The sequence below is a fragment of the Trachinotus anak genome, unplaced genomic scaffold (genome assembly GCF_046630095.1).
Source record: "Trachinotus anak isolate AG129_WGS33_773 ecotype Australia unplaced genomic scaffold, CSIRO_AGI_Tana_v1 ptg000002l, whole genome shotgun sequence".
In the NCBI taxonomy this organism is placed as follows: Eukaryota; Metazoa; Chordata; class Actinopteri; order Carangiformes; family Carangidae; genus Trachinotus; species Trachinotus anak.
Window position 1 is genome coordinate 24,684,504 of NW_027273853.1, and position 19,389 is coordinate 24,703,892.

General features: G+C 40.2%; 2 protein-coding genes across 4 annotated transcripts in view; one reads left to right on the forward strand and one right to left on the reverse strand.

Annotated features, from left to right (window-relative positions):
- Positions 1–1,060: 1,060 nt before the first annotated feature.
- Positions 1,061–11,489, reverse strand: pnp6 (purine nucleoside phosphorylase 6). The gene is made up of 6 exons (XM_071457691.1): positions 11,347–11,489; positions 8,629–8,798; positions 8,423–8,526; positions 5,234–5,409; positions 4,927–5,117; positions 1,061–3,992 (listed from the first exon to the last, which is right to left on the reverse strand). Exons 1-6 carry the CDS (start codon positions 11,358–11,360, stop codon positions 3,796–3,798), a joined length of 852 nt encoding a protein of 283 aa, XP_071313792.1. The 5' UTR covers positions 11,361–11,489; the 3' UTR covers positions 1,061–3,795.
- Positions 11,490–16,362: 4,873 nt separating this feature from the next.
- hydin (HYDIN axonemal central pair apparatus protein) overlaps positions 16,363–19,389 on the forward strand; it is a 69,664-nt gene continuing 66,637 nt past the window's right edge. For 2 of the 3 annotated variants that reach the window (XM_071457702.1, XM_071457716.1), the window contains exons 1-3: positions 16,363–16,470; positions 16,954–17,082; positions 18,286–18,411. In XM_071457702.1, the coding sequence (XP_071313803.1) occupies positions 16,981–17,082; positions 18,286–18,411 (228 nt within the window). In that variant the 5' untranslated portion in view covers positions 16,363–16,470; positions 16,954–16,980. Of the gene's footprint in view, positions 16,471–16,581; positions 16,601–16,953; positions 17,083–18,285; positions 18,412–19,389 lie in introns of those variants that run through there. The other variant, XM_071457709.1, reaches the window with a different exon arrangement.

Below are 19,389 nucleotides of genomic sequence, written 5' to 3' on the forward strand. Positions count from 1 at the left end.
ACATTCACCAACAGGAGCACTGCTGTCTCATAGTCAGTGTGAACCCAGGTACACGACAGCGCATAGGAACTGCTTGTGTGTGTTTGTGTGCGTGACAGAGAGTGTGTGACGGAACGTGACAGTGTTTGAGAGTGTAAACTCAGCAGAGCTGTCCCGCTCTATTTCCTCAGCTTCTCTTTTCACCCTATAATAATCAATAACAGGCCCTGGGCTCACTTGGCACTGAGACAATAGATAGATCAACATCACATTACAGATGAGGCCTGTCGCCAGCCTGCGGGGACTGCCGAGTCAAACACACTTCGTTCTCCTCTCTTGTTCTCTTTAGTCACTCCTATCGTCTGTCTTCATCTGTGCGTCCTGTCTTCCAATTTCCCTCCATTCAAAGCAGAGAGCCTGCTATTTGCATCCTACATGCATATCTTTGTAGATGTCTCACTTTTGGCTGCGAAGCCGGGGTGTGTGAGGCATTTGCGCGAATGTGTGTAAATACTATTCAGCCCAGTATAGGTGTTGTGTTTGTGTTGTCAGGCTGCCTGGTTCATTTGTATTAATATTTCAGTTCCACAGTGGGCTGCACCTCTACATGCTGTATGCAGATCAATTATGTAACAGAAAGGAGCGGGGCACAGAACAGCCATTTCCATTTCATCTCATTCTCTCAGCATCTTCGTCTGCTTGAGGTGTGTCTGAAGTGAAGGATTGTGAGAGTGAAGCTGAACAGAGAGAGAGTGTGTGGATGTGTTGATGAGAGGTGTATGTGTTTAGAGGTGGTGTTGGGTAGGGGAGGGGGGTCTCTCCTTTATATCCCTCACTGGAACTGAACTGAATTGTATTTTTCTCCTTGAAAACAAAATTCACATACTCACTGATTGATTCCAGGTTATTTCCCCTTCATTACACACTCTCACACACACACAAACACAAACACACACAAATGTGTGCACTCATCCATGACAGAAAGTAACAGCATCTAGATGACATCTGCAAGTTTTTTTATGTGGCAGAAAAGCATCTTGCATGAAAATAAATTGTTTTAATTCAACAGAGACATAGTCAGTTTATGTTGAAAGTGAATTATATTTGAACCCGAGACCTGGAAACAGTAAATATGATTAAACAAAGCACACAATAGAGGTTATTCAGTAATGAATACAGACATGAGGAAGACTACACAAACCAGGCAACAGAAGAGTAACAAGAAAACAAAATGCTAGATTTTGTGTTATGCCCATACAGGAAAAAAGCAAGCATGGTAGTAATGGATACATTCAGGTTTTTTTTGGAGAGTATATGCTTCACACCTTATAAAGTTAAGAAATAACGCATCTTAGAATTAATTCACTGTGTGTAAATAACAAGTTTGTTTATTGAGTTTGGAGCAGCTCCAGATTTTACACTGCGATGATGGAAGGCTTCGCTCAGAGTGGAATGCCCCTTTAAGATTTGCATTAGCAGCTTGATGTTAAGCCTGATACAAATGGTCTAAGAGGCTGACTGCTGACATAGGATTTTTCCAACCTTTCCAGCCCTAATGAATGAGACGGTCAAGAGAATCTGGCAAGAGGTCCCAGATCAGGGCAGAGAAAATTGAAAACTGCAGCCCTTGCTGATATGACAGTGTTATGGTCTCCTATTGTGCAAATAAACTGGATCCAAATGCAATCCGCCATAGAAAAACCTGTCAGATTATATTGTATTTTTGTAGTGATTCATTCAATTTCTATAAAAAAAATACCTGATCTATGAGATTACATTAAAGAAAGTTAAGATCTCTCAATTATTGGACAGGCTTTTCGGACACTGATTCAGCTAAAACTTTCCTTTTTTTGTCAGAAAACGCAACAAAGATTTAGATCGACATGCCATTGGCATTTTGTATAATTCTTTCATCAATAAATACATTAATAGTTATAATAAGTAATTTGTCTACTTAAAAAATAAACAACTCTGATTTGTTCATAGATGAATGTAAATAAACATACTTTGATTTATAGCTAAAATAAGTCTTTTTTTTGTGCAACAGTAATAACAAGCAATCACAAAATAAAGGAAAGGAGGCGCTACTTGGTCCCAGTGATAGTGTTTGATCACAAGACCTTTTCTATTCTCTCTCATTAGCAGCTGTTATTGAATAAACCCTGCTGGATTAATTGGCTGTTTTCTTCAGCCCTGCACTAACATGTCAAGACCAGTCCATAAGTGCACAGTGTCTTCTGGATACATCTAGCTGGTAGAGGAGGGCAGATGGTATACATGCTCTCGCTAAAGGTAAATAAGACATAAAGCATCCATTCATGTAAAAAATGTAAGTATAAATAATGGGGGGCTGATAGATTGTCAGGAACGACATGTAAACTTTTATAACAGACAATCATTAAAAGTTGAGGTGTGAAAAACAACAAATAATTTTGCTGAGTTTCCATCAAGAATAACAGGATGCTACCCAGTGACCACAAAAACTAAAACATAATCATCTCAATGGATCTAAAGGCAGCATGTGTCCAGTAGGAGTCATTAGCAGACAGTTGCATAAACTGAACATAAAATTGTCCAATATTCATTACACTGTTTAGATGCACTCAAATATACAGGATCAGCTATCAGAGAAGCCCCAGTGTTTTTGTATGGTGTCAGTCCAACTCTAACAGGCAGTACAGGGAAAACTCCAACAACCCTTCAGCTCTAATAGAGATACACACCAGTGGGATTGTACAGTAGCCACCACATTATTCCTAGTACATTTAGTGATCCATGATCTGGGATATATAAGATCACGGTCACTTTAAGTAACAGCATGCTTTGCTTTATAGCATTATACTGAGCCACTGCAATATTCAATTTAGATCCAAACAAACACAACAAAAGTCAATATGTCACTCAAGGATTTTAGACTTCTGACAAAAATCCTACTCTGACCGCATCTGCTTACCCTGGTTTCCACATCTCATGATCCACGTGCTTCATTTGTTATTGAAGAGCAACTTAGCAGCTCCTAAAAAAACAAAAATCAGGTTTTTCCTGGCCTGCAGGGGTTTAATTTCTCACCTTGCTGCAGTGATGCAGAAGTGTGTGACGAGGGTGTGTCAGTACCCTATGACATCATTTTTGGGTGTCGTTACAGGTGCAGCAGCCACAACCACGGGCAAAATCGATGCTTGATGTGGTCTGTCAGTGAAAACTGTGAAAACTTTTCAGCCTGGTGTTAAGATACTCTTGAGGTGTTAAAAAGGAGCCCCCTGAATTCCTAATCATTACTATTTGCCCAAAGGGCCTGGACAGTGCTAAATCAAAGGTGGTCAAAAAAAGCAATCCTTGCCTTCTATTAAAACTTTTAGACCAATGGCTAACTGGCTCCATGTTGCTCTTCCCTTTATACATATCACAACACTGTCATTTTGTTGTTGGCTTGACCAGCATCCTGGACTATATGGTCTCCATTTATGTGATTCATGGGGACTAGTCTAGATGTGATAATGAATATTAAACTGGCCTTTCCAACAGTCATCAAACGCTGGGGATGTGTGCAGCTACTATGCATGTCTCTAAGTGGCATATTGACATTAATTTCTTTTTTTAATCTGCTGTTAACCTGAAAACATCTCACTCCCTCCCCTGGTTTACCACATTACCCAGTAGAAAATAAGACCCTATCTACCGCAACTTAGACAACTTACCACCACCATCTGCACATACATATTACTTTTTGCTCAAAGCTATGATTACGACATCACCAATCACTTAGTTGTGAGATTGGAAACCTTTTTTTGTGCCAAAAGATTTTAGTTGAGAGTATTAGATCTTGTTGATGAGGTGGCGGACGAGCCTCTGGAGGTCCTCGGTTCTGAGCTCGGTGGTCCTCAGCACCTCTTGGTGGTTTGCTTTCTCAGTGCTGTCATAATCTGTCACAACCTTGTTGGTGATGAGGGACAGACCCAAGACACGCAAGCCACAGTGACGAGCCACCACCACCTCTGGGACTGTGCTCATACCTAGACAACAGGAAGAAGAATTATGTATATAAAGATATTAACTGTCCACAAGCCATATGACACTAGGGCCTTGGGGGTAGGGAGGGGCAGGTAGGACTCAACTGCCTACTAGTGGTGACTGCTTCCCCAATTTTAGTGCACCATAGTCACCCACACATCCAACTCACTCACTCACTCACAAATGCGCACCCCCTCACCACCAGACGCCCCCCCCGCATACCCCCCCGAATTTGGGGGATCGAATCGGGTTTGGGGCTGGGCGGGGGGGGGGCCTGCTATTCTCTATCCCCCCCGGGCTTGGCTTCCTGGCGCAGGGGGGGAAACTCCATTTGTCCCGCAGGGTCACTGGGGCCGGAATAACTTTTTCCCCATATTCTCTGTTTCTCTCTCCCTGTCCACTCTCATTCCTGATTTGGTCTGGTTGTCTTAATGAAGTTAAAATATGCAGCAGGAAGAGTATCCCATACTCCTCCTTCGCAGAGTAAATCTGCCCTAACAACACAAGGCATCCAGACCACTCATACTGCTTGCCTATGATACAGGTGCCCAACCTTACCAAACCTTTACTATAGCATTCTCACAACACACACTGGTTAGTTATTTGATTTTCGGCAATGATTTTCAGCAGTTTGTCGTAGGGGCACTAATTCAGGAAACACTCCTACAGGTCATATAAAAGGATAGGAACAAAAGACCTGTATGGTCGTTAAGGCTGGACTTGTTATGTGTATCTGTTATTGGTCCAGGTGGAAAAAAGAAAGAAAAAGTCAGAATTGCATTGGGCTATATTGCATTTTTTTAAAACTGGAAACTGAGTAAATAATAGGAGGAGAAGACCCAAGTGAAATAGTTCGTGATAAAAAATGAGCAATGTAGTGGTTTTCCCATAACATGTCAGTATCCCTTTATGTGAGCGCAAGGGAGCTGTACTTACCCACAGCATCAGCCCCCAGCACCTGCAGGACTCTGCACTCTGCAATGGTCTCATATGTCGGTCCAGCCAGCATGCAATAAACCCCCTCCTGCAGGAATTTGATGCAGCCCTGCTCCTCTGCTGTCTGCTTGGCCAGAGTCCTCAACTCACAGTCATACGCATCTGACATGCAAGGGAAGCGCTCTCCAAACCTGTTGACATATCATATGAATGAACTGGATTCAGCAATAGCCTGTAAGATACAGATGATGCCAGTGTATATGTTTCACTTGCATAGTCCTGCCTTTGTGTGGCATTTGTCCTGTACCTTTCATCATTGTGCCCACAAAGCGGGTTCTGCCCTGCAAAGCCCGGCATGTTGATGTGATCCTTAATGAGCATGATGTCTCCCACATTGTAGCTGCTATTGAGTCCCCCGGCTGCATTTGTCACAATCAGAGTCTTCACACCCAACAGGAAGAAGACTCGAACTGGGTATGTCACCTGGGCAGACAAACATGTTATGCTGCAGAGACAGACACTGTTTTTCCCTTTATTGTCTTGATGTATGTTAGATTATTACAAACGGGAGGTACAAGATGGGGGCAGATGGGAACCATAGAGGAGGAAACGCATCAAATGAGGAACCAATATTTAAAAAGGGACAGATTCTGCACACACTGATGTCAATAGACTCTTTATATTACTGTGGGTTCTGGCACGTCTGAAACAGTTGTGGCTTTGTACTAACCTTTATAGGGCAGCTGATGGCCTGTAAATGACTGTTGCTACTTTTCACTGCAGTAACATTTGGAAATTGCTTTTTCATTTTCACATTTCTCTACAGCTTGAATTGAAAGCACTCTGCTAGTTAGTGCAGAAATGTTTTCAAAGTTCCCTGATTTCTTGAAAAGGTCATTGATAAGGTCATTGTGGAACATGAGGCTGTTTGATAAGTTTTGCATATGACTGGATGGATTTCGTTGGAGCTGGACTTGTGGCTGTGGTGCATATGTAACAGAAGAAATGTGAGTGGTTAAATTTTAGTAGTGAGCTGTAAATGGTGAGTTTACTTTATTACATCATTTGCCAAAAGGCAAATAATGTAATAAGTTTTCAGTCATAAAAGTTTTCAGTTATAAAAGATTATATACACTGCTCTGCTTAGTGTAGGATTTTGTTCATAGGACAAAGTCTATCACAACTTCCGTACAGGCTTACTGGCACATTTGTTACACAAATTGCTTGTAAGAATTGACCTCACTTGGCGTGAATAAAAACATTTTGGGCTAAACTTAGTTATGCAGATGATTCAGATAGAAGCATGCAAAATATCACATGTCTAAAGTCCTGACGGGATAGCAGAGGGTCAAAAGGCATCTGCCCTGCTATTACTGTAAGTACGAAACTGGATTTTATGATTTAGTGGCATCATATGGATCATTTTATGTGGAAATGGCACATCACTGCTGGTGATAAAATGAAATGAAGATGCAGTATCTCCATGGGTCAAAGGCCAGTCACACATTGACACACAGGGTGGTTTTCTTACAGTCATCATAACCCTGCAGCTGATCATTCAACACATATAGTAAATTGTTAGCCAAGTTGTGCACTCTACCCTGGTCTGCCAAGCTCTGGTCAAAAGACAGCAGAAGGGACCAAATTCACACAACTTCATGTGATAAAATTACAAAATCATGACTGAGGATGAGATCAATTCTCTGAGAGCAGGTTCTTTCTGAAAGGGATTCAAACGATCTGAAAAAAGGAAAATTTGAGCTGTTGCATTTAAACAACAATCATCGAATTTACAGATAGAAAAAAAATGTATCTCCAGTTATCACTACAGCCTTAAATGAAATCAAACATGTGTCCTGCCCTCCTGACAGGAATAACAAAGTAAGTTTTTGTTCATGTCCATGGTTTAATGATTACCAAGAGAAACTGTGAATATTTCTCTCAAAGTGATTGATAAAGTCAGAGTTTAAACTGCCAGCTGTAGCTCAGTTATCCTGTCGTTTGCATCAGCTAGGTTTCGAAATCCAGACGCAAGTTGGCTTGTGACAGAAAGTGAGACAGGAAGCTGCTCACAGGGCAAAAATAGTAACAAATGGATATATCTTCATGTCTGCACCACCCAGTGTTCACATGGGAACCATTCAAATTTCATTTGGTCTAATGTACTTCCGGCATAACAAACAGTAAAGTAGACAAGATGTTGGTTGGGGAGTCGCTCTCCTTTGGTCCAGCACTCCTGGATGGATTGCCATGAAATGCTTTTAAATGTTTAATTGATCTAATATCTCACCAAAAATAAAAAAAAAACAGAAAAAAATCAAATAAAACACATTTGTGCATCAGAACTTTTTTTTTAATTTCCTCTCCCATTAACCATCTCACAACCCCTCAGATTTATCTGCTTTCTCTGTATATAAAACTGTACATAAGGTAGTTCAAACTAGCTCCAACTCCAGCAGCTTCAACAGTGACATGATGTTCTCACACTGATGCTTCAGGACTAATCATCTAATGATTTAACAACATATCAGTCAAAACAAAACAGTACTTTTAATTTAATACCTTAACTACATTTGGTACTAATACTTATGTACTTTGACATATGTAGGATTTTTCATGCAGACTTTTACTTGTAATGGAGTATTTTTACATTGCTGTATTTATACTTTTACTTACGTAAAGGTTCTGAATACTTCCTCCACCGTTGGCATTTTCATTGTAAGCATGTTAGGATGCTGATGTCAACATTTAGCACAAAGCACCATTGTGCCTAAGTAAAGCCCCAAACAGCCAGTTGCCTGCCTGTAGACTCTTGTTTTTATCTTTTAATACATTACTTAAACTCACCTTCAGCAATTAGAAATCCAACTAATAACAAATGTCACTAGTGGTACTACGTACAGTATACAACAAAAGCGAGCACCCTGGTCCAGATGATTAAAATGTTATGTAACTGCTGTCCTTTTACTTGATTTTGGCCAAAGTCCAATAAGAATGAAGACAATTAATTTGAAATGTTTGACTAATGAACTGCAACAAAAGTCAGTGTACCCTTCATTAGGATTAGAGAGATTCTGTTCGTCATATGACAGATTCAATGTGCCAAGCCAGAAGCACTTACCCATCTGTTTTTCAATGTAAGGTTGCATAAATGTTCATTAGCGTATGTTCAGCAGCCCAGTGATGGTTATTAAGTCTCACAATCTGGTTTCTTACTTGTTCAGGCAATTCCTCACCATGTGGAGCCGTGTTGCATTAGAAACATCCAAGGCCAAAACTGAGGAAGCTGAGGTGCTCACAGTTTCTTTTATAAAGTCGTTCATACAATTAGCCTTAATTGAAAAGCACAGGTATACACACTTTTGTTGCATTGTCTTAAAAATAATACATCATACAACCGTAAGATGCCACAGTTTTGAATAATTTAATATTTTAATGATATAGCACTGTTGTTGTATACTGTATACTTTATACTGTATACTAAATTGTTGCTTACCTTGTGCATGTCGTAGCCCTCGTAGAAGTGAAATCGTCCCTGCATACAGACACACTCACGGCCCTGCAGGCTCCCAAACACCAGCTGACCGGCATGACCTTGCACTGTCCAGAACACATAAAGTATGAGCAGCTGCGTTTGGACAGTATGAGTCCAAACGCTTATCCTTTGTTTCAGATATAGTAAAATTGACAGAGATAACGTACCAGTGCTGGTGGGGAAGCGTGGGATGTCCTCATACCGAAAGACGACCCTGTTGTCCAGTAGATCAGCCAGACCGCCCAGGCCTGAACCACAGATGATGGCCACTTTAGGACGCTGCTCTGTATGTTCCAGCAGCCAGTCTGCTGTCTCCCTGTAGTCTTCATGTCTGTATCTGAAAATAGTGGGAAAAATTGATTAATATTACATATTACTAAAGTATAGCTCTGATATATCAGCTACACGTCTCATGACAACATTATAACATTACATTGAGAAAAGTAGGGAAAGACTTTGATGAAAACAGAATATGTTCATGGACAGCAAATATACAATTGTCTACATGTGCATGAACACCAGTTCTACAGCAGAGCAGGTTCAACCTCTTTAACCACTAAGTAAGACTCTGCAGACAATGCAAACAAGAAAAGTCAGCTTGGTTCAGCTCAGGTTTTTGCATTGTGTTACTGGAGAGATAAGTCCACAGAAAGTTTAACATAACCAGCTTCCCTGGAATGTTCACATGTCATGAACATGTCATTCTGACAAATCAAGACATTGATCGCCAAGACATTGCTTATTGTCATGATAATATTACCCAATACTCTGCAACAACAATGCTAAATACTAGTAAAAGATCGGCTGGGGGGGGGGGTAAACACTCATGGGAAGGAACACTGGATAAAAGCAAGTTTAAATAATACATTGTGCAACACATTTATGGGTTTTTACTTTGCCATTTTAAGTGTACCGGCCAAATAATTTTTCAGGAAAGTTGATTTGATTGGGCATGCCTCAAGGTACAACATTATACAAAGTCTGATACAGGCTGTAATTTTGGTTATAAATCTCGCCATAACCTTGTTAATGTTACCTCTATGCCTCAAGCTTTGTTATTAAAACACAATGACACTTTAGGCTGCAGCCTTCACCGGACCAATCTGCAGCAGCAGAGGGCCTGATGATTTTGAATTCATTTTAGAGCCACCATCTGAAATGCCAGCTACATCGGACTGGCCTTGGGTGCTCAATCTTCCCACCGTTGCCCTTTATTTCTTTACTCAATTCAAGTTAAAAGGGAGCTGGGGAGTCGTTCATTACAGTGTGCGCCCGGGACAAACTTTATGGGTGCATAATGCTTCACCCATCTATCTGAGTGGTTTCTAATGACTGTGAATCATTATACAAAAAATCAAGCAGAAGTGTTTTTCTGTTGTTTTTATTCTAATACCCTACAAGAAGTTATATTATTCTATGGCACAGACAATTGTGACACAATTGTTGTATGGCTGTCAGTTGCAGAAGTTACCCTTCATGTAATTCTTCAGTTGGTAATGGCAGCGTTACACACCCACAACTTGTGCTGGTGTGTGAGACATACATAGATTCTTTGGATTGGTGCCAGCAGAAGATGGGGAGTGTATGAGAGCAATTCAGGTCATTGAACCAGATAAATGAACAACATTTTTTTTTTGTAATCAGTAATTCATAAACCCCAGAAACTGAAACGCTGAGGCATCAGCAGTGATGTGCAACATGTAGCCTGGCAATAAAAAGAACACAAGCTCTTACCAGACGAAAACACGATGACATCTGATGTGTGTGCAAGTCACCTGTGATCTTTTTTCTTGAGAGTCACTAAATTAATCTTATAAGTGGCTGGCAAGGCTAAAAAAAACCAAAAAAACAGAATCATGTTCTATATGTATCCCACTGCTGAATTAACCATTAGCCAACCCAAGTGACGGCTAACAACTAAAAAAAAGGTGTCTGAACAAGAGATGACAGCTAAATGGCTCAAGATTCACTTTATTTTCCAATGTTTTAAACATATTTATTTATTTCTTGTCTAATGACATTTCTTATGATATTTTAAGCAACACAAAACTGATGCCTGATGCATTTATATATGTATTCACCTACTGTTTTTAATGGATTATTATCTTTTAAAATGTAGTTACTGCTTGGTTCTTTTCTTTAAAGACAAATGCAAACACTGTATCAACTCTGTGATGTGTGATCATTATGCAGTGAAATAAACACATGCCTTTGACAACACAGTATGTTGTTATGTAACAGCAAAGTCAGAGCTTTCACGCAGAACAGGAAGTGAGACGGTGGGCTCTCTGCAGCGGAGCTGTCCGCGGTGCTGCCGGGAGCCTTGAATCTTTATTCAGGTGTCAGGGCCGAGAGCGGGGCGGGACCCCCCCCAGGCTGCCTGCCTCCAGGCTGCCTGCCACGCAAGGTCTGGCCGACACACACTGCCAGAAAGAAATAAGCGAGTCTGACTCGTCTGGGCTGTTTCTATACATCGAGGTCTGAGTCAAGAAGTGACGGGAGAGAGCGACTGCTAACGAGAGGAGCTCGGCGTGTGCGCGCTGTAAGAAGAAGCAGAAGTCAGCAGGTGCGAAATACGTGCAGGGTTTATCACCTGTAACAGAGAGAGAGTGAGGTGTCATCCTGGGAGGAAAGCCCCCCCAGCCTGCTGTGATCCTCAGAATAAAACCTTTATGTTACAGTCGCCTCTGCTTCTCCAAACGACTCTCAAAGGGCACAAGATGCATTTGAAAAGTCACTGATTGTCCAGGCTTTATTCTCTGAACGTCGCAGGATCCTCATTAATATAATTAGGCTACATGGTAGCCTTGGCAACCATGGGGCTCGTTTCACGCCGGTTTACGTACATCCGGCCTCGTCGGTCTCACCTGCGCTGGCGCTCTTACCTGGTGGCTTCCATGTCTGAGGATGAACGGGACCAATCTAGCGATGAAGGCGCTGTTTGTGTCGTTTCTGACAGGCGCTTTCCGAGCTGATGGAGACTGTGCTGCGGCGGACCGAGCGGCGGAGGTCATGGTGCGCGCTGACGTCACGGCGTACAGAGCAAAGGGGCGGGGCCTCGGCAGATTGCCGGTCCCTTTGAAGAGGGCTAAATCCAATTTTCTACCAGGCTGGGCAGCCCACTGATCCGTTCACTGGGAGAGACAGGGCTGGGAACAGAGGGAGAATCTCAGAGGGAAACAGAGGGAAAGAGGAGCAGGAAAGGTGAACAGTAAAATCAGAAAAAAAAATCAAATAAAGACCAAAGTCATGTAATGCTACAAGTCAATTAAATCTAAACCTGTTATTCAGGGACATGATGTAATATGCTTGAAGCACAATATAGCCTACAACTAGTAGAACTAATACAACTAGTCTCCTTCTCTCTCTCTCTCTCTCTCTCTCTCTCTCACACACACACACACACATGCACAAGCTTTACAACAATTCAAAGTGCTGACTCATTGGTTAGAAGGGAAGAATGAAAGCAATGAGAGAGAAATAACAATGAACTAGTAACAAAAGCCTTTAGACTGTAAGAAAACTATGAACAAATATGTCACGTAGGTAATGTATGTTTAAGTGTGCAATGGCACAAGATCCAAGATCCAAAAAACTCTCTATCTACCAATAAATAGAGCTGCAGCTCAATGAAACAATATTTTCACCTTAACTAATTAACAGAGTTTATGATAAATCTTTGTAAAGTGAATGAGTGCAGCATTTCTAAGGCTGGAGGACACTGAGGTCAAGTCTGCAAAATTGGGGGTTTAACACAGTTTACATGCTACATTACAAAACTAACAGTGGTTTATAGGCTCAGTCTCTTTCAGTTTGACTAGTTTTATTGTTACTAAAAGAATGAATAAAGAGTTTTGTTCCTGGCAATGAGGAGAAGGCTTGAAATACTACTTCAACCTTCAGCAGCTATACCCAAGTAATTTACTCCAAGCGATGGAACAGAATAAAAATACGTTTCATTTACTGACGATTAAAAAAGGGAGAAAAGGACATTCGATGAAAGAGTAGAGCCTCCGGGGAAAATACTTACCAATGTTGATAATGGTCAAAGTGTCTGTGTCTGTAATTGGGGGGAATATAAAACATCAGACCATATATGTTATGTATGTCATAAACTGACAGTAACAGGGGATAAATAAGTGGATTTGTGAAGCTGTAGATTAAACCATAAATTCTTGCTATGTCATCATGCTCACTGGGCTTTCAAATCCCTTTTTGTAGTCCCACTTGCCCTCATAATGACCCTCTTAATCACACACACACACACACACACACACACACACACACACACACACACACACACACACACATACACACACACATACACACACGCGCACACATACACACAGAGCCAGCTGCACACATATGCACACCCCCAAACCAACACCAATTGTGTGTGTGTGTGTGTGTGTGTATGTGTGTGTGTGTGTGTGTGTGTGTGTGTGTGATAGAGCGAGAGAGAGAGGGAGAGAAAGAGAGAGTTGAAGAACATCTAATATAATAAGTGCAAATAAAAACATTCTTTCTTCATCTGTGGTCATGGATTGTCCAGTGATGTCATGTATATTATATCGGGTCAGCAATGAATCCTGTTTCACTTTCAGTGAAACACAGACTAGGACAAGCTGCTTTAATTTGAAGATCAAATTAAATGTCTGAAACAACTTGTGTTTTCACAAGTGTTAAATTGCTTCTAAAAATAAACAAAGTTACAGTCATAACAAACTATTGGTTCTTTTAAACCTGGCAGCTATGGAAAGTACATTTGCCTAATTATGGCCCAATTGTGACTTATTATTTCCATTTGATGCTAATTTCTACTTCTACTTCACTACCCATTATAGAAGGATGTATTATTCTTATATGATACACTCCAATAGATTAAACTACACAACAATAGTTATAATACATCAGTAATAATAATCCAGTAAATCATAATAATATATATGTATAATTATGATTTTACTTTTCCATTGTTGTTTATAATATGCACCTTTACTTATACACACAGAATATAACTTCTGCCACGAGGGGTCTCTCAATCAAAACAATAGCAAAAGACGGTGTTGGGTGATGTCATAAAATAGCGGGGGATCATGGGAGTTGTTGTCTTCACCACCATTGCCATAAACTTCTCCCAGGTTTGGATTTCTTCAGTGTCAGTCTTTCAGGAGGTCTTTACCTGGAGTTGACTTATCTACAGGGGTCTACTCCTCTCCAAAATAAACAGACCCAACGATTATAACTGTGAAAATCACTGAAAGCAGTTTCACATCAAAGTCAGCGTTTCACCGCCGCTGTGCAGTGGCCACAGGTCATCAGGGAAGGGTTGGGATCTTAGACTGCTAATCTAACTTACTAACTGCTAGTTTATGAACCAGACGCTGAGTAGTTTTTTACTGGCAGCTGAATTATCTGCATAGGTTACCTCCCCTCCATATTAAAACCATAGAAACACTGAATCAAGCAATGTCACTCTAGACGCTTCTCAGCGGACACAATGTCTTGGAATGGCTGGAAACTGAGACTCTTTACCCTTGTTTCTTTGATAACTTATGAACCAGATGTTCAGGATGTTTTTACAGTGACACATGGATGTCTTATAATACATCCATGCAGTGAGACCATGAAACCACCAATCCGCCAAGCAGCAAGTCTTGACCGAGACTATTTACTGTATGTCACTCTCTTTCTCTCTGACAGTCTTTACTGGTTTTTACCAGCAGTGGATCAGCTGAGGTTCCCTTCTCTCCATGATAAAGGGACCAGGGGGTTAAAAGAAACAATGAATAAAGCAGTTCCACTTTAGAAATCAGTGATTCGTTGAAGCTCTAATAAATGCATGGGCATGGGCATGAGTGGATGGGAGCCAAGCAGCCATCTGCCTGACTGTTCCCTGACAACTTAAGATCCAGACATCTGATGACTAAAATCCATCATCCTATCCATCATGTAAAAGGTATATCTTAAAATCTGGCTTCAAACAGGATAAAAGTCAATCTTGAGCTTCTGGCAAGCAACCGCAAGCCTTTTTTAAAAAAAAAAAAACAAAACTTCTTCTTCTTAATCTTTAATCTGTTTAATTAATATCTATAAACTTCTATTTGATCTGTTTCATCAATATCTATAAACTTCTATCTGATCTGTTTCATCAACATCAATAAACTTCTGTCTAATCTGTTCATTTATATTTTCATCTTCTGCACCAGCAGAATTTTGTCTCCATCAGGCCACAGCTGAATAAATATATTTAAACATTAATCTAACAAGCAGCAGATTCACAATATCAATTACAGAAATGAAATTGTGATGAATAATGTGGTCTAGTGGACCATGCTGAATAAAATGTAATAGTTTTAGTTTATTGACTCTTTTGTCTCAGACTCTTTCACCGCGACTGTTGGTTTTTTCTTTCTGGGTCCACTGGATTAAAACTGAGGCTCTGCTCTTTATTTACCTGTTACCATGGTGAATCATTGTGGCAGCAGGCTGGCTTTGTATACCCCAGTGCACAAAGCCAGCTGCATGAAGACATGGGTTTTCACAGTTTTATATGGAAGATAAAAAGCGACATTTAAAAAAGTAAAATTTAAAAAATCCTACCAGACACAAATGACAAGAGAGAGAACAACGCTCCACTCATCAACCTGTCCTTCTGGTCCAGATCCTCCTGAAGACCTGAAACTCATGGTGTCTGCAGTAAACTGGACTTAACAGGTTTCTGTCTTCAGAAACTCTTAATAATAATTCAGTTAATCAGTGAAGTCTTTACTCAATGGGAGTGTTGTGTTTTAATTATGAAAACATTCAGAAGTTAATTGTACTTTTCATTGCCTCCGTTTCACTGCTCTTATTAATATCTGAATAAATGTTGTTAATGTCACTGCTGTAAACACTGATGCTCCTGTGTGCTGCTGACGTGTGACCTGATTGTTCATCAGTATGTCTGAGCTTCCTTTAAAGTTCCTTTAAATCATCTAACATTACGGAAGTTTTTGCTATAGTAACATAAGTTAGGGTAAAAAATGTAGGAAATAAACAAAAAACATGTCGGAGTCTCTCCTGGAAGACATTCACAGTGTTGCAGAGTGGAAAGAGAAGGTCAAACCCAGTCTACTTTCACCTCCACTCAGCTGGTGAATCATTGGTGTCAGTGTCAGAGTGGTGATTTTGGCATGAAATGAAAATTCATTATGAAAATTGTCAGGACTCAGATGCTCTTTCCCAACCTCAATTGGTGACTTACAAACCCTCCGTCAGCACAAAGACATTGTTGGAGCAAACTGTGTTACTACACCCTCTGATGCATTATCAGGACAACACTGTACTGCAGGAAGTAGTGCTGTATATTACTTCTATGTGCACACTGAATGAGAGGAGCAGCAGAATGGACTAAATGACAATAACAGATTTGTGAATATTTCTCACTTTGCTCTGATGGTGCGTCACCTTAAACTTATCACGGAGTAAAGTTGTTTTCTTGTGTTTAATTGTGCTACTCTTGCCGACTGTATAAGCTAGGTTTACTGGGAGATTAAAAAAATGCAGGTGTGTTATGATGTTATGATATTGAAGAAGCAGCTCAGCTCAGGCCCAAGTTAACCCCTGCGAGCTACTGATGGAGTAGTGTCAGGAGAAGGTTCAGGAATGGTACGGTCCACTTTAGGGGGGTCTGAAATCGTATTGTAAGATTCTTTCAGGCATGAATATGGGAAATATATTGTAATATTTACAATTACAGGTAAAAAGGACATATAAATGTTTCAACCCCCCCGAACTGTTGTTTTTACCTCTTGTGAGGGGGTCCAAGCCTTAATCAGGGGGTCAAACCTCCCCCCAATCCCACCTATAATTGAACCCTGGTGACGACCGGCCTCTGCCAACGTCCCAGCCGCTAGCCAATCAGAAAACAGTTTACTGGGCAGTTGGGTAATGTGTTGCCACGGCAACAAACCACAACTAAGTTGACTTGAGCGGTTCAAATCTAGGGTCTATTCACTGAAGGAGTGGTAAGACTTGGTTAATTTCTCTTTGACAGCTTTGACCATTAAGTTTCCTCTAACGTTAAGTGACCGATGTGAAGTGTTAAGCCAGGTGGAAGAGATAATAGATATTACAGCTCCACTCTGGAGCCGAAAGGTGACTTCGGCAATGCAAAGTATTGTCTAGAGCAAACTAATGTATATGTGTAATTATAAGCAGTTACAGATAAAGTGGCCAGTTTGAGGTGGGCTTATAATAATTTTCCTCCATTAGTGCCCAAAAGGCTCGGAGGACTCTGCTTGACTCTATTATGAGCTGTATAGATCTTATCTAACTACAGTTAGCTTACATATTAGCATCGTCTGAAGTAAAGCAACCGTCTTAATCACTAGACTGAAAGTATGTTGAATTTCAAAGCTGAGAAAGTTTTAAAGGAGTTGAACATTCATATAAAACCTTCTGTTCTGTTCTTTTCTGTTGTCTTCATGTCTTTGTGCCATTTTTTGCAGGTGTTTTTGCTTCAAAACACGTTCAAAATGACAGACATTCAGATAAACACAAGAACAAAGAGGATAAAGAGCAAGGTGTCCCTGCCTTACAATCACAAACTCGTCTTGAAGGAGGATAAGCCAAGAAGGGTAATGATATCATGTTGCTTTTATATTTTCTCTGTGAACTCACATTTGCCAGTGCATTCTGTTGTGATATGGCAACATGGCATTTTGTAACTTCACACACAATATAAAGTATCCAGCTAAAATTTATGAGATGTTGAAACCAGGTTTTGCTCATGAATTAATAGGGGACATATTTACCGTGACTGTACGTTTTGGACAGTGTCCCATTCTTTTAAAGAAGCTGCTTCAAATGACAGATTGTCCTAATAATTACCTTGGCTTCTTGTGAGGAGCAAAAATCGATATCTGACTGCAGTGTTTTGTTGCAGTGACCTCAGCTCAGCAATTTCAGTCCTCTGTCCTGTCCTTGGCTGCTTGTATCTGTACTTAGAATAAGTACAGAGACAAGTTCTCAGGTCAAAATGAGATCCAGATAAAACTGATTATCTTTTCTTACAGTTGATAATATTTATTTTAATATTATTCATATAACAATAATTGTCATGCCTAGACTAATTACTACAGTTATTGTAGTAGTTTTGTATTTCTATGTCTATTGCTAATTTCAATAAAAACAATATAAATGTGATAAAATAGTAATATTATGTAACATTTGTAAATAAAGCAGCGCAACCATTGTATCCCACAGCACAATGCTCACAATTCTGTCACCATCAATAGAGAAGCCACATAATTTCACAACTTGCCTATTTAAAAAACTGTGAGTAATAGATTAGGGTGTATTATGAATACACACCTAACTGGCAGCTTTTAAATATTGCATATACAATAACCCCCGCTGCTACATTATTGATTTAGATTTTAAGCTAAAATTTCTTTTCTTACCTAAACTTGAAATAGGTTAAGTGCAGTTTGATGTTTCTCTGCCTCTGGTGCACTGATAAAGAGGTGCAAGAGGATTGTGTGGAGAGGATGCTAACCACAGAATACTGCAGATACAGACCTCCTCACTAAGGAGGAGAATACTAACATTCTTTGAGGGCATGAAATGAAATAAAATCCACTGATTCTAATGTTCTTCTGTGTTTGACGTAGGGGTCTGTGCATATGTGTTATAGATGACAGCTTAAAGTTGACAGTCTATAGCTCTTGTGCTCATTATTTTTTCCCACTCTCTTTATCAGTGGTAACAGTATTGTTTGATGTGGTGTCTCTTATATCAATGCAGTTAGCATAATTGACTGTGCTGCCGTGTGTTTGCAGGTGACTCCATCAGTTTATACCCAGGAGATGCTACAGTCCACAGAGGAGCGCCTGGCAAACACCATTGAGGTGCACCCACCTCGGATCCTGGAGCTGCTTGACATGTGCAAAACTACGCATCATAAAGTAAATGGCTGTAGATGGCATAGTGAGAGTGAAAGATTACAGGAAGCACTGATAACTAGGATGATGAAACTAGTTAAACATGTCAGGATGTTATATGAAGTTAAAGCACATAGTAGAAGTGGGTCCAATTATCAGTGACAGGTGTGACAGTAACAACAGCCTACAACAAAAGATAAAAAATTGGGCAGGAGTTTGCCACTACAATCACTGTCTACAGACAAGCTTCAGCTGATCCTTCACAGCTGATCATCTTTATGAGAATAAAACCCTGGGGAGTCGACTATGTTGTTTGACTCTCAAAAATACACTGAAATCCACATTTGATTTTGACAAGCTGTCTTCTCACTACAAAGGACTTGCAAAACCATAAGAATATATAATAAAGTATAGAAAACTACTTATGTAAATCTTTTCCTAAAGTTACTTATACTGTACATTTAGATCTTTTGTATAGACACTGTAGCCCCCAGTTAGCACACTTTATTTAGCAACTACCCAAGACAGATTTCTCTGCTCCTATGGGCTGAACTAACATAAATTTATTAATTAAAAGAACTGAATGTTGCAGACTTATTGAAGGGGTAGATGAGACCAGAAAAGGGCGACAACACATTCAAACTTCTCATTATTTTATCATTATTCCCCTGGGGGGAATGTACTGTCTGGTAAGGTCATTTACACTGTTCTAAAGCTTTTTCCCCTTAGTCAGCATGCACTAATTGATGGGCAGAGGGCAACCAATGTGACTGAATGCTCTGTACCTTTAGAGTCAGAATCTAACTGGGGGCTTGGGTCAAAAACGCCATTAGAAGTTTTTTGAAACGCCCAAGAAATGAATAAATGCACCCTCATCATAATTATGAGGACACATTTTTGCATCTCACCCTGTTCACATTTTCTGTTGACTTGTCAAATATGCAAATGTGAATGTGGCCAATGTCCACTGTGGGCCACTGTAGGGGATAAGCAGGAGCAATG

What these genes read in the sequence shown, in the direction of transcription:
- pnp6 (XM_071457691.1), bottom strand. An exon ending in ACGCTTCCCCACCAGCACTG is followed by an intron (nt 8,527 to 8,628) that starts GTACGTTATCTC and finishes TGTTCTGGACAG; the next exon opens with TGCAAGGTCATGCCGGTCAG. An exon ending in GCTGGGGGCTGATGCTGTGG is followed by an intron (nt 3,993 to 4,926) that starts GTAAGTACAGCT and finishes CCTGTTGTCTAG; the next exon opens with GTATGAGCACAGTCCCAGAG.